We start from the raw sequence: 14,590 nt of genomic DNA, 5'->3' as shown, positions 1-14,590 counted from the left end.
ATTTTCTTTTCGGCACCGGTCAACTTTTGGTCAACCCCCGGTGAACACCCGGTAAGCAATAACTGTGGGCCTTAAGCATTAGCAAGGAAAAATTGCTTTTCCAAAACTCAGTTTTCAAGCAAAAGTCCAGATTTGCAGAAGAAACAGAATGATCACAAAGCAGAAATATGAAAAAGAAGGCCAGCCTAGTCATGAGTTTTGAAACACGAAGGAACACCATCCATGTAGTTAATCTAGAAGGAAGAGATTAACAACTGTTTAACAATGTAAACAAAGAATGGAAACAAAATTAAATAAGCCTAAATCTTAAAAAAATTATGAATGGAAACAAAATTAAACAAAATTATGACCTAACTAGTAATTATATAAGCCTATCTAAATCTTAAAAAAAACCTACTGACCTCAACTCTTGAAGAAGACAATGGTTGGTCGATTGATGAACGAGGCAACAAGCCACAGCCGACTGACCTCAACTCTCGAAGAACAAGGCAACTTCCAACAAGCCACAACCGACTGTGGTTGGGTCGATTGACGAGGATCAAGATGTCAAGGCTCAAGCCGTGGGTCAAGGGTCCGTGTGAGTCGAGTCAGCAACAAGGGGAAGGGGTCTCAAGGGCGAAGGACGTAGGCGAAGCCGAAGACGATGGCGTAACAGTAGAGTAGCCGCTGCCGACTGCCGCTGTGCTATTTGTGATCTATCGCCTGTCGCACCTGTAATGTGAAGTAGAGGTATCAGGTATGAGGATTGAGGATGAGGTATCGCTAGTCGTAACAGTAACACGTGAGTATGGACTATTGAGTTTGAGTAATGTCCAGTCCAAAAAGCCCAGACCCAAATAATTAAAGTCTGAAACTGTATGTATAACCAAAGCCCAAACTAGTAATTTTAGCATTTATCTATATACCAGGTACGGGGCGGGTCGGGGGATACAATACCCGGCCCCGGCCCCAACCCCGGTTTGCCTCTACCGGGGATCCCCGGCCCCGGTACCCGTTTTAGCGGGGAATCCCTGTCCCCGTCCGGGTCGGGTGAACCGGGTTCCCCACCGGTTCGGGCCAAATCACCATCCCTAGTAAAAACTGATTAGAACATATATATATATATATATATCATATCTTAGAAAAATCTGATATATAGTGGAGTTGAGGAGGAAAAAGACTAAATTTAATAGTGTTGTATTTGGAAGGAGCAAAAAATTAAAAAGAAAAAGAAAAAGAAAAATCATGGCAGGTGGGCCCCTCACGTACCGCACACGGGCCGGTGCGTAAGGGTGGTCAGCCTTGGGTCACTTCAAGGTCAGGCTGTCAAATCAATTTTTTTTTTTTGCAAATTGGTCCCGGTAAGCATCTGTTGGTGCTAAAAGAGTAAAACATGGTCAAATTTTAGAAGTTGTAAAAAATAGGGTTACAAATGTAAATTTTAAAGATTGTTGGATTATTTTGTAAGCATCCCCCGAACCAAGTACATGGTGATCAATGATCATCAAAGGTTAATATCTCTTTTATCGTACCAACTCAACTCATATGTGGAGTTGATGAACACCATGAATATATAGAGACAAAATTGCAAGAACCTTTAGTAGGGTGACCACGCTCTATACTCTTCTATTTAGGTAGTCATGATTAGCACAAGCTAGGGTTAAGGGTCAGTGTAGTGTTTAGGTTAAACGATTAGAATTGATTCATATCATTAATTGATCTAAACGCTTTGGGTTCCGGTGAGAAAGAAAATTACGGTAATTAGCGTAAGAATAGATCTTCACCCTTAGATGTGCATTAAGATAAGATGCACCGAGATGAATTCCCGTAAGAAGAACAATTCATGGGTGGACAAGAGATTAAAAATTATCAAGGTCAAATTTTCTTTTTACACTTCTCACATTAACTCTCATTCTTACATGATCTTTTCCCTACTGTTGTTAGGGCCGTTCTGGAAGGACGGATCGGGCACACGTCTAGGGCCCACAGGAAATAGGCTTTAAATTTTTAATATATAGTAGTAGTTAAAAATAATTTATCAAATAAAAGAATGACAACTTTTTTTAATATCTAATAGGACTCAAAAAAGAATTTAGTATTATATTCAGGCCCATACATGTATTAATTAGTTACATTGGATAAAAAAAGATATACAACTTATTACAACACCTTTAAAACAATGTATTATGACATTTAGACCATGTTGTCGTCCTATACATCCAATCTTCTTATAGTTGTTTATAATTATGATTTATTATTTTAGTTTTCTTATTACGTGCCACCACAAAATTGTTCTGGCATAGCATAATTTTTTTTACGGTTCTTAAAGGTGGCACTACTTTGTTTCATTGAATGCTATCGTGTGTGTACTACCACTTCAAATATTTTCTAGATTTGTCAGATTTTATTGATATAACGTAAAAAGTGATCAAGGGATCAAGCATCGGTAGGTACTAATGAAAATTTCTATCTGTACTTTTCCATCTTCAAATTTTTATTGACACGATAGAAACTTAGCGAAAGAGCTTTGATTTGCATAAAAACATTTTTCAGTATTGTTTTTCCAATGATATATGTTACGAAAAGTTTGAATTAGTTGAGAGAAATACCAATTAGTGATTTGTGCCTTATATATATATATATATATATATATATATCTTGGGTTCAGCGAGACAAAGCTATTTTTGTGAGACACGTGGGACAACATTTTTACATTTAAAACTTCATAACAAAACTATGTCCATGACACCTCACTCTTTGTCTTGCCTACCCCGTAAGCAATAGACAAAATTTGATTGTTTTCGTTCATGCCAACTGCCAAAAACTTGGTACCTAAGTAAGGATCTTTCAAATAAGCACTGTCTATTATAAACAGTGGTCGTAAGTGATTCACAAACGATCGAATATGTAAAAATTGAAAAAGAACAAACAAAATAAGTATATATAAAAATAGTGTGTGTCAAAATCAAAATCAAAATCCCTAAATCCTCATCCTTGAAGCGAAACATGATTTGTTCATCAACTACACTATGAAATGTCTAATTTAGTTATTTTACATGCTTTATCAACTAGTTTTGTAAAACATGATTTAATCATCAATCAACTTATCAGCTATCATCTAGTTTATTAGCTATCAGCTAGCTTATCAGTTAGTCTGCCAAACATAGCTTTACGTAAAGAGATGGGTTTCATATATTTTATATACTATAAAAATAATAATATTGGTGTATGTTTACTTCTAGAATGAAAGGACCAAAATTTTAGTTTATGAATGGTAGAGACGAAGGACAAAAATGTAATTGGGTCTTCATTATATATATGGTAAAGAGATTGAATTAAATAGTAGTCATGTTGCCATAGAGAGTGGGCAGGTTTTAGCATTATCCAGTCCTCGATCACTCATGGCTCGTTCTTGCAGCAACCACCAACAAGAAAACCAGCTGGTATTGGTTTAATTCAGATCTCTATATCTCCTGCTTCAATTGAATTTCTTTACAAACAGATCAAATCACTTGTTTTCTTTGCAAAATCTAGCATCTTTTTCAAGGATCTTGATGGATCTTGCTTTTATATATATATATATATATATATATATATATATATATATATATACTTGGGATCATATGAGACCGATGCTTTTTTTGCGAGACCCGTAAGACCAATTCTCAACCCTTAGATTAAATCTACAATCTCAACATTCATAATCACAAAATTGTCACGAGACTTTTCAGTAATTACAAAATTGTCACCGTGCAACTTTAGACCATTAGATCATTAGCTTATAAAGTTGATCAATGAACACAAACAAAAAACCCTTGGTCTCACCTGAACTCAACCCTATATATATATAGATACACACACACACATTTGGAATCACGTGAGACCATTCTGTTTTTGTAAGACCATTTTTTTACACTTGAAACTTCATAGCAAAACGATGCGAAGGTAACCTTCACAATGTTTTTGCTATAAAAGTTCGACTTTTTTTAGTTTCAAGTATAAAAAAGTGGTCTCATGGGTTTCACAAGAACAAGCTGGTATCACATGAACCCAACCCTATATAGGGTTGGGTTCACGTATATAGGGTTGGATTCACGTATATAGGGTTGGATTCACTTGAGACCAGTTTGTTTTTGTGAGACCCGTGAGACCATTTTTTTACACTTGAAACTTCACAGCAAAATGCTGTGAAGGTAACTTTCACTGTGTTTTTGTTGTGAAGATTCGGGTTTTTTTACCTTCACAGCGCTTTGCTGTGGAGTTTCATATGTAAAAAAGTGGTCTCACAGGTCTCACGAAAACAGTCTGGTCTCACGTGTGTGTATATATATATATATATATATATATATATATATATAAGAAGTTCAATTAAAAAGACTAAATATAATGAAAAAGTAATAAGGGAAAGTTCATATATAAATTATTGAAAAAAATTCCATTTAAAAATGCATATGTGAATTCTTGTGAATAATTTGTAATGTCAGTTCACATATCCATCTTTAAATAGTTTTTTAAGGATCTTTTGAATAATTTATATATGAACCTTTTCATAACTTTTATTTCTTCTCTTTTCACAATATTTAGCCTTCTTATTTGACCCTTCCTACATATAGGTGGAAGTTCAAACAAGAACACTTTTATTTTACGAAAACACGATAACACCCGTATCACATGTAATAATACACGTAAGGGATTTGATGGTGTGTAGACGACTTGACCCATGACCTAGGATGGACCAAAGGTCATCTACATCTTTGATCCTAGTATCATATGTGATGAATTATAGTATCACATAGAGAACACCCTTATCACATGTGATAATACACGTGAGAGCCTGATGGTATGCGGGCGACTTGGTCCCAACATAGGTCACGCCAAAGGTCGCTCGCGTCTCTGATTTACTATCACGTGTGTATCATATATGAAAGACTATAATATCACATGTGATTGACTATGGTAAAAATATATTCTCATGTTCTCGTAAATTAAACCTGATATGTATATGTATTTATGCTGAATAATTGATGAAAGTGCGAAAGTGATGCATTGTGACCGGTTGAGATATGTTGGTGAGTTACTCCGATTTACCAACAAAACTAGGTAAACTTTTATCAGGTAAAAGTTATAATTCTCATTTATATTACTGGATAAGATTTTCGGTCATCAAAATAGCATAATATAAGCGTTTTTTACTCAGTAAGCGTTAACCAGGTAAAAGTCACTTTCCTTGATTACCGATTAAGATTTCTGGTTAGCAAATTGTCACGGTAAGATTATTGGTAAAGATCATCACCTCTTACCGGGTAAGCGTCTCTTAAACGGTAAGAGATAATGAATGCTCGGTGGTGGGTTCTTTTTAATAGCAAAACATGATCATTTCATTCGTAAAACTAGGTTAACAATATTAGGTTACTCTTCGGAATAACTTGTGATTTTATGTAAGTTATTTTTTTCCCGTTAAAGTTAAAATACTTGTTTGGCTTGCTATAAACCGTGGGCAAGTTCGCGCCCACAAAAAAGGGGCTCGACTTAATTAATATGTTAGACCCTTTCAACAAAAAATGTCGGGATCACCTCGTGTCTAGTTTAAATCCGTAAATGGTTAAACCACCTCTAGATAAAATGTATTAAAACCGTAAATAATCACCTCTAGATAAAATGTATTAAAATATAACAAAATCTGACATAGTTTTATTTTTAATGGAACGGTAATGTTTTTTCTCATGATTACTTTGATTATTGGGGAAGTGATAACATGGTCGACATGGTTATCTAATGATTAAGACTCGATTATTATTTGTGTAATCGGACAGAGGCAATATTTAATAGTCAATCACACAAATATCACAACGATATCACAGTAGCTTCCTTACCAAAACCATGGAATCTTCCATTCTCGGTTGAAAAAGGAATTTGAAATTGATAATAATCAGAATATGATCGAATATGCAGATACATAAAACGATGAAAACGTAATCGACGTGTATAGATTCCAATCTAAAATCATGAGATCATTACAATTAATATAAAAATAATAAAAAAATACCTAATTACATTACTACCCTTACTTATTTATTTTTATATTATAATTTAAATTATTGATTAAAAAAAATTAGAGACTCACAAATATTCTCACATTTTCGCAAAACATCATAATTCTTATTTAAACTCATTCCATTTTAATAAATTGTGGGTTATCTAAATAAACATATCGGAATATTTATTCATCATTTTTATTATTATAATAACACATAGGGTCGTGCCTGAGGTTCGATTATACATTTTTCACCTTTAGGGACTGTTTATCAAATCTTTTATTAAGTCTTGTATAGATAAATTTGTCTGTCTGGATAAATGTGTATTGTTGTTTACTTTTATTTATAAGAACCAACAATCTGAATAATATAAATGACCGATTTACCCCCCAATATTAATTATTTGAACATCAAAACAAAAAATCATAAAGAGACCGAAGATGAGGTGTCTCATATGAGAAGGAGGTGGTGCTTTAAATAAAGGGTAGGGGTGTCATTTTTATGGTTGAATGGGGACAACACACCATTTCTATCTGTGCGATTAAACCATGTTCTGTGCAAATAAGTCGTAAGTAAACAACGCAAACGAACTGTGCGAATAAGTCAAATAGACCAATAAGCCTAATTAAACCGCAAGTAGACATCCCCTTAGATGTACAAATTACACATGCTTTATCTGAATATATTGTTTTAGGGTTTTACCTTTTTAGCATATCTGTTATTTTAATTTGTAAGACCTTTAATATAACACGTGACACGAAATTCTATATTTTATTTATTTATTATTGATCATATAATCTTGTTACATATATAACAAATTCTAAAAAAATTGGTTTCATGAAGAAATATAACCATGAAAAATTATGTGTAAATTAATTTATAAAAAAAATGTAGCATTTATTTATTTATTTATTTATTTGTTTGACAGGTAATTTGTGAAGAAATATGTGGTGGGATGAAAGTGATATTAAACAGACCCCAGAAATTGAATTCTCTAAACTACCAACTTGTATGTTTATGCTTTCTTCCATCTTTCATTATCACTCACTTTTTTAACAAAAATCAAGTAATTTATATCAATTTCTAAACTAGTTTTTGTATCATATATCACTATAACAAAATCGGGTTTATAGGACACTCCCAAACTCTAAGCATACTAATAGACCTCTTTATAGGACTTGGTTTATAAGATCAAAAAAATATAGTGTCCTATTTAAAGGTGTTGTAGTAAGTTTATATGACCTTTTTTTGACGTCGTAATAAGTTTTTTAGGACACTTTTAATATAAAACATCCTATTATCATCTTTATAGGACACTATTTGAAAAATTGTCTTATAAAAACAAGTGTCCTATAAAAAATTGAGTTTATAGGACGATTTCTCAAAAGTGTTCTATAAAGTTGCTAATACGACAATATGTATTAAAAATGTCCTCAAAAACTTGTTAAGACGATCAAAAGCGTCATATAAATTTATTACAACGCCTTTAGATAAGACGCTTTATATTTTGGTTCTATAAATTAAGTCTTATAAAGCGGTTTATTGGGACACTTAGAGATTGGGGGCGTCCTATAAACCCAAATTTTGTTGTAGTGTTTATAAAACAACAACATAATATGTGTTAATTATATAATGTTGTTTCATATGTGAAACTTTTAGAACTGGTTATTCCCATACTTAAAACAGTCCTAAGCATTTCACATGTGAAACAACCAAATATAAACACTGTATTTTTCATATGTGTTGTTTCATATATAAAACAACATATGAAAATTGGTTTGTAAGTTTGTACAAATTACTGACTTTATAAATGATTATGTGCTTTAGATTATAATCCCCATACATATCAACTCTTGTAAATCAGTAATTCTTTTTATAGATTTTACAGTTGTTAAAGATGTTTGAAGCATATGAGAAGGACCCAACAATCAGTTTCGTGATATTAAAGGTAAAAAGAGTCTAAGTTTTTAGATCATATTTGACACTGTAAATTAACTGTTAGAAAATAAACTAGTATGTTAGCTGAAAAACCAACTAGATTGTTAACCTTCACATTATTATTGCTTGATAGGGAAATGGAAGAGCGTTTTGTGCGGGTGGGGATGTTACGGCTCTGATGACACTCACAAATGCAGGCACTCGTTCTCTAAATCATGCTAAATCTAGACATCGATCGATAAATATATCATATCGGTTTATTGAAAAAATATACTATATTTTCTTTACTTTTATTTGTTTCTCCCTATACTTACTTTTTGATGACGACATATTTTATGTTCTTCACGGAAACAACCGTTTTATTCTCCGTGGTAAAGGCCATGTCTGCTGCTACAACAAAATCATGTTTATAGGATGACAAAAATATACAAAATTGGCTCTTTTGAGCGTCTCAACAAGTTTTTTAGTACATTTTTGAAAGAAATTATTTGGGTTTTTTAATGAGACAGTTTTGAGAAATGACATATCAACAGGTTTTTATAGAGCAATTGTTTTTATATGACATTTTTTCAACGTCGTCATATAAAAAATTAGTATGACATTTTATTTCAAAATTTATAAACTTATTGTTTACATTTGTACATTGGATGTACAGGTATTTGATCATATAAACTTAAGTCCTATAGAATGATTTATAATGAGTTGGTTTGGTTTGGTTTGGTTCGGTTGTTATATCATCATGCCCTATCGTGTTGGCAGGGCATTGGAGCGTTGGTGCAAACTTCTTTCAGAAGCAATATAGTCTAGACTACTTGCTCGGGACCTATAGGATTCCGTTGGTTAGTAACTCAACATTTCAGATATTTTTTACTGTTTGTTGATGAATTATGTTGGACCCCCATATCGATTAGACTTAACTTTTTTCCTCAATATATGATGAAACCTTCATTCTCTCCGGGCTTTTTTGAGAATAACAATCTCCTCATCCAAATTCCTATGTCCCATTTCTATTCATCAATCACATGAATGCATATCATCACACAGAGAGAATGTAAACATGATTTAAATAAATATATGTTTTTATTTTAACCTATTTGTCTACAAGTGATTGATGGGAAAGGAAGGGAACATACCACAAGGGTGGTGACTAATTGGTTTGAGCTTGGCTTCAAAGGTCAAATGTACCAGAAGGTCCCAGGTTCAAATTCAAGGAGGATTAAAAATCCCCTTGTGGCCACGGTGGTTCAAATGCGGTGACTCTGAGCTATCTGCAAAGCATGTGGTCGCTATGTAATTAGTCGGCTCGCATAGCGGGTTGGATATCCAGGTTAATAAAAAAAAAGGAAGGGAACATTGAAATTTGGGATATGAGATTTTTCTTATTCCTCTTTTGGAGAGTAATCTGATAGGTTTCACGTATTTTCACATGATATCATAGTCAAGGCTTAAAACTCTAGGGAGTTGACACCGTTTGTACCTGTCAAGCCCCCTCTTGACACTCTGGAACAATCTACGCACATCTAGCCTCCATTAGAGGAGGTGTATTTCAGTTCACATCGGCTAGGCTTTGACCATTTCTTCTTAATATATGAGAAATATCCTTTCTTTTTTAAGGGCTATTTTGTAATTTAACTAGGTTCCACATACTTACCATAATTTTTTGGGTGATACATATACACGATAGATCGCTATTATAAATGGAATCGTGATGGGGGGAGGAGCAGGATTATCGATGAATGCAACATTTAGAATCGTCACTGAGAATACATTATTTGCAATGCCGGAAGCATCAATAGGATGTATTCCGGATGTTGGTGCGTCTAATTTCCTATCGCGACTTCCTGGTTATTTCGGTAATTTCTTTCCTAAAATAGAAACTTAATTTATTTGATATGTAACTTTCGGTTCATTCATTTTAATAGTTTCTCAATGGAATTTGTAGGCGAATATGTAGCACTCACCCAAGTACGACTAAATGGGATTGAAATGGTTGAATGTGGTCTTGCAACTCACCTTGTACTCTCAAAGGTGATTGATTCATTTCCACAATCGATGTTTTTGGAGCACGTGAAACTGTTAGAATACGTTTAACTTTAGATTACTCTCTAAAAGAACAGTTGAGGATAGACGGGAAATGGTCCAAATATAGTCAGTAACAAATACTATAGTAAGTTTATTGTTAGAGTCTCACATCAGCTAGAATTAACAGAGGTTCACATATCATCTCACTTATGATTTGCGAATTCTGTAGCGAAATGAGTTACGCTTTTGATTCAATTATGAATTAATTATATGATTTGTTTAAATTATTGAAGGATTTAGCTTCAATGGAGAATGAACTTAGCATGATGGCTTCATCTGATGCAAGAAACATACCAACACTAATTTCTGAGATTATTGTCAAATATGCAAATTGGGAAAGAGAAAGCATTAAACTAGAGAATGTATATTCAAGGTAACTACTTTTTCTCCTTCACATTTATAACAACCCCAGCTAATCGTATTTGATATTGTTCGCTTTATTCATACATTGACTCATGGTTTAAATACGGGTCTAATAGAGGAGGTCAGTCCCTTATAAGGCAACATTTATTCCCCTTCGCAATCGATGTGGGATCTTAATATCCATCACAATCTCCACCATAACCAAAACCACCTCCACCACCACCACCACTACCATAAATTATATGAAAATTTTCATTCAAATTTGGTACCATTATATATATATATATATATATTCATTTATATGAAAATTGTGTAAAAATATATATTTATAAATTAAATTCTTTAATTATTTACTTTATTTGTGTTAACTATAACTATTATGTAATATTTTTAAAATAATCAAATAACTTTTAAGGGTAACTTGTCTAATTTTGTCCCGTCCAGTCCAGTCCAATCGTAGTTGTACCAAACACTACACATACATTTGTTTAACGTCCCCAATAAATTCTACTTGCAAAAATTATTTGAGCGGGTGCGCAGAACCTGTTGAGGCTTCATTTGCCTGTCGGGCATCACTATATATGTATATATATATATATGTGTGTGTGTATGTGTGTGCGCCCTTATATATCATATATGTACACAGACATGCAAGCTTACCATACATACAAATACATAGACACATGTATATACGTATAATTATATGTTGTATATGTCACTTTAATCTTTGGGTGATAGGCTGGATATTATCAACAAATGTTTTTCAAGAGAGACTGTAGAAGATATATTGTCATCACTGGTAAGTTCATTAAATACCCTCAATTACATTTTGTTTTAGTTATTTGTATAAAAAAACTTAGCAACATGTATATATGTAGAGGAAGGTTTAAATAAGAACATTAAGGTTATGTTTAGAAACTAACTGATAAACTAGCCGGTAGTTGATAAACTAACTGATGAACAAATTATGTATGACAACAATTAACTTATAAGCATGTAAAATAACCAAAAAGAACATTTTCAAACAATAATCAACTACAAATATTTTATAATATAATTAAAATAAATTTCTAATAATATAATATATTAAGTAATACAAACAAGGTATTAATGAAAAATTAAATAATATAATATGTTAATTGAAAGAATTTAAAATTTATTATTATAGATATACTATAAATTTTGAATTTGTTAATTTTAGAAAAACTCTACATTAACTTTTGAATTTAAATAACCATTATGTATAATATGAATAAAAAAATTGGTCATAGTCACATATCCTAATTTTTAAAATATAATTAATAATTAAAATAAATATTTTATTAAAATTATTTAGCATGTTTTAATTATTTATGAAATAAAATAACTATAACTTTAATTTTTATTTAATTTATATAAACATTTTTAGAATTGTTATATTTATTTTTCAATAACTAAACATATTAAATAAAAAAAATTGATATAAGTAATAACATTTATAAATAAATAATAATTATTTATTAATATATAATGTATAATTAAAAGTAATGAACATATTTTAAATAATTTTAAATACTGTAAATTGATATTTGTGAATAATCAATATTCATTTATAATTAATATCAATAATTAACAACTTATATCAATCAGGGTCAAAATTGAAAAAGGTAAACGTTCTTCATAAACTACTCAAAGTAGCTTATCAATAAACTAGTTTATATGCATCTAAACAATTACTCGAAAAATAAGTTAGCTTATGTTTGCTAAATAACGCTTAACTAAATAAAAGAACACGAAAATGAACAAATCATGTGCAATAATAGATGTGATTTTAAACTAATTGTCAACGCAATGGTGTGCGGACGACGTGGCCCGCAACCTCAGGTCTTGCCCAAAGGTACGTTAATCATATGTGATTTTATATGTAATATTTGTAATAATATCACATGTAATTCGATCGTTTTCTTATTCTTTTATTTTATTATTGTTCTCGTATAAACCTCTTTTATTTTGGTTTCATGTATGTAGGAGAATTTTGAGGCGTGTAGACATGAAAAATGGATTCCTGATGCAATAAAATCAATAAAATCGGCTTCTCCATTGTGTGTAAAACTCACGTTAAAACTGGTAAGTAAAACAAGTTAACAATATTATAATAAAAACTGGTTTATAAAATGTCAAAAATTTCTAAATGTCATAATAAATTATTTTATTGGATTATGTATATCGTTGCAATAAGTTTATATAACGTTTTTAGCATTTTAACAAGTTCTTATAATATTTTTAAATAAAATGTCATATTAATTATTCAATAAAACACTTCTGAGATGTGTTCTATGAACCTGCATATCATTTTATAGGACAATTGGTTTTATAACACAATTTTTCATATCATTTCATATAAAAGTATTAATGGGTCGTTTTATTTCAAAAGTGTTCTAACAAACTTGTTAAGACGTCCAAAAACGTCCTATAAACTTATTGCAATGTTTTTACATAGGATACACACTTAATCATATATACTTAAGTTCTGGAAAACAATTTACTATTTTACTTGGACAATTTTGGCATCCTATAAACTCGGTTTTATTGTATTGTAACTGTTTCAAGTATAAAAAACGTAAATGGTTTGAAATTCGCTCAAAGTGATTCTGTTTTTCTAAGTAGATTAGAGAAGGGCGATTGCAAAAACTTGACGAATGCCTTGCTCGTGAACATCTTGTTGTCAGTCATCTTCTACGAAGAACCGTGAATGATGATTTTTACGAGGTTTGTTATATGTTCGTTGTTTCTAAACTCTATATTTTTATAAGATCATTTCTAAAAGTTGGTTGGGTTTTTTTTACAATTTTTATTTGTTGTTATTATTATTATTATTTTTTTTTTAAACCGAGATGTATATATCCGTATGCAGGGTCCTAGAGCAGTGCTAATCGATAAAGATAAGAAACCGAAGGTAATATTTTACATCTTTGGTTTCTTTTCATTATTCGATTTTACATTCGATTATCATTCAATAAAGAGTTGACAAAAATTATGTCAAATGAGTTATATATGTATATGTATATGTATATGTATATGTATATGTATATGTATATAACTCTTTAGCGAGTACATGCAACTACGTTTTATTTATTGGATTAACTATAAAATGGATTAATTAACTGACAGTGGTCGCCGTCGAAACTAGCACTCGTGGATCAAGAAATGCTAAGCAAATGTTTCTCCATGATTGATGATGAAGATTGGCAGCCATTAAAACTACTTGCAAGAACAAACCCTAACCACGTTATATTGTCAAGAATCTAGCAGATTAAATTATATGTGACGTATCGTCATTATTTCTTATAGGTCATTGTAAATACGTCGATAAGTACGTTTTATGGTTCTATTGTTCATGTAATGTGTGAATCTGTTTCTTTTATTAAACTAAAGAGGTTTAATATCACTTTATCAGTTGTACGGTTATACCTACTAATTGTCATTCGTTTATCTTGTCATAATCATCTGAGATACGTACCATAACATTAGTTTATGTTTTATGAATTATTGGTTTACAAAAGAATAATAAAAATAATATTTGAAAAATATAAAATATACTTTTAACAAAACTTCACAAGTAAACTATAATGCATTGGTTTTGAACATGGTTCAACGTGAACATTATATCATCATCATCATCATCATCATCATCATCATCATCATGTATGAATGAATAAGCATAATGATATCTCCAACATTAAACCAAATATAAAGGTGTTATCTTAACCATAGGTGTTTAGACCATCTTGTGTGCACTCCGACTAATTCCAGGCCCCTAGAGAACAGCTAGAGAAAGCCTTAATATGCTTGCAGGACTTAAACCAGTGACCTCTGAAGAGAATTCCCAAAGGCTCCAGTCTTATTACGTTAAGCTGACCCCACAAAGTTAGTAGAAAAGGTGTTTCTAACCATAATGACGCTCTAGCATGATCATAACTCAATCAAGTACTATACGAAGGTGTTTTTTTTTTACCATATAACTAGTCTACATAATCATAACTCAATCAAGCATAGAGGTGATTCTTATCATGGTACATGGTCTACCAAAATCAACCTACCAAATATAAAGGTATTTATCACCATGTATAGAGGTTATGTGGTTCCACCAAGTATAAAAGTGCTTCTCACCATGCATATAAATTACATCATTATTAAGAGGGTGTTTGGGATTG

General features: G+C 31.6%; 1 protein-coding gene across 1 annotated transcript; it reads left to right on the top strand.

The window, feature by feature from the left end:
* Nucleotides 1-543: 543 nt before the first annotated feature.
* LOC112500005 (3-hydroxyisobutyryl-CoA hydrolase 1-like) lies at nt 544-13,685 on the top strand. The gene is made up of 13 exons (XM_025103263.1): nt 544-648; nt 6,943-7,023; nt 7,894-7,962; nt 8,086-8,149; nt 8,712-8,791; nt 9,637-9,805; nt 9,895-9,980; nt 10,268-10,407; nt 11,136-11,196; nt 12,405-12,503; nt 13,044-13,145; nt 13,291-13,332; nt 13,548-13,685. The coding sequence occupies exons 1-13, from the start codon at nt 544-546 to the stop codon at nt 13,683-13,685; spliced, it is 1,236 nt and encodes a 411-aa protein (XP_024959031.1).
* Nucleotides 13,686-14,590: the final 905 nt, after the last annotated feature.

The sequence above is a fragment of the Cynara cardunculus genome, assembly GCF_001531365.2.
Source record: "Cynara cardunculus var. scolymus isolate 2C chromosome LG 17, CcrdV1, whole genome shotgun sequence".
Taxonomy (NCBI): Eukaryota; Viridiplantae; Streptophyta; class Magnoliopsida; order Asterales; family Asteraceae; genus Cynara; species Cynara cardunculus.
Note: the sequence above shows the minus strand (reverse complement) of the source record. Positions and strands in the feature narration are given on the sequence as shown.

Coding starts and splice junctions, on each gene's coding strand:
- LOC112500005 (XM_025103263.1), top strand. CDS start 544: ATGTCAAGGCTCAAGCCGTGGGTCAAGGGTCCGTGTGAGTCGAGTCAG. Junction 7,024..7,893: donor ATTCTCTAAACTACCAACTT/GTATGTTTATGC, acceptor TTCTTTTTATAG/ATTTTACAGTTGTTAAAGAT. Junction 8,792..9,636: donor GGACCTATAGGATTCCGTTG/GTTAGTAACTCA, acceptor TATACACGATAG/ATCGCTATTATAAATGGAAT.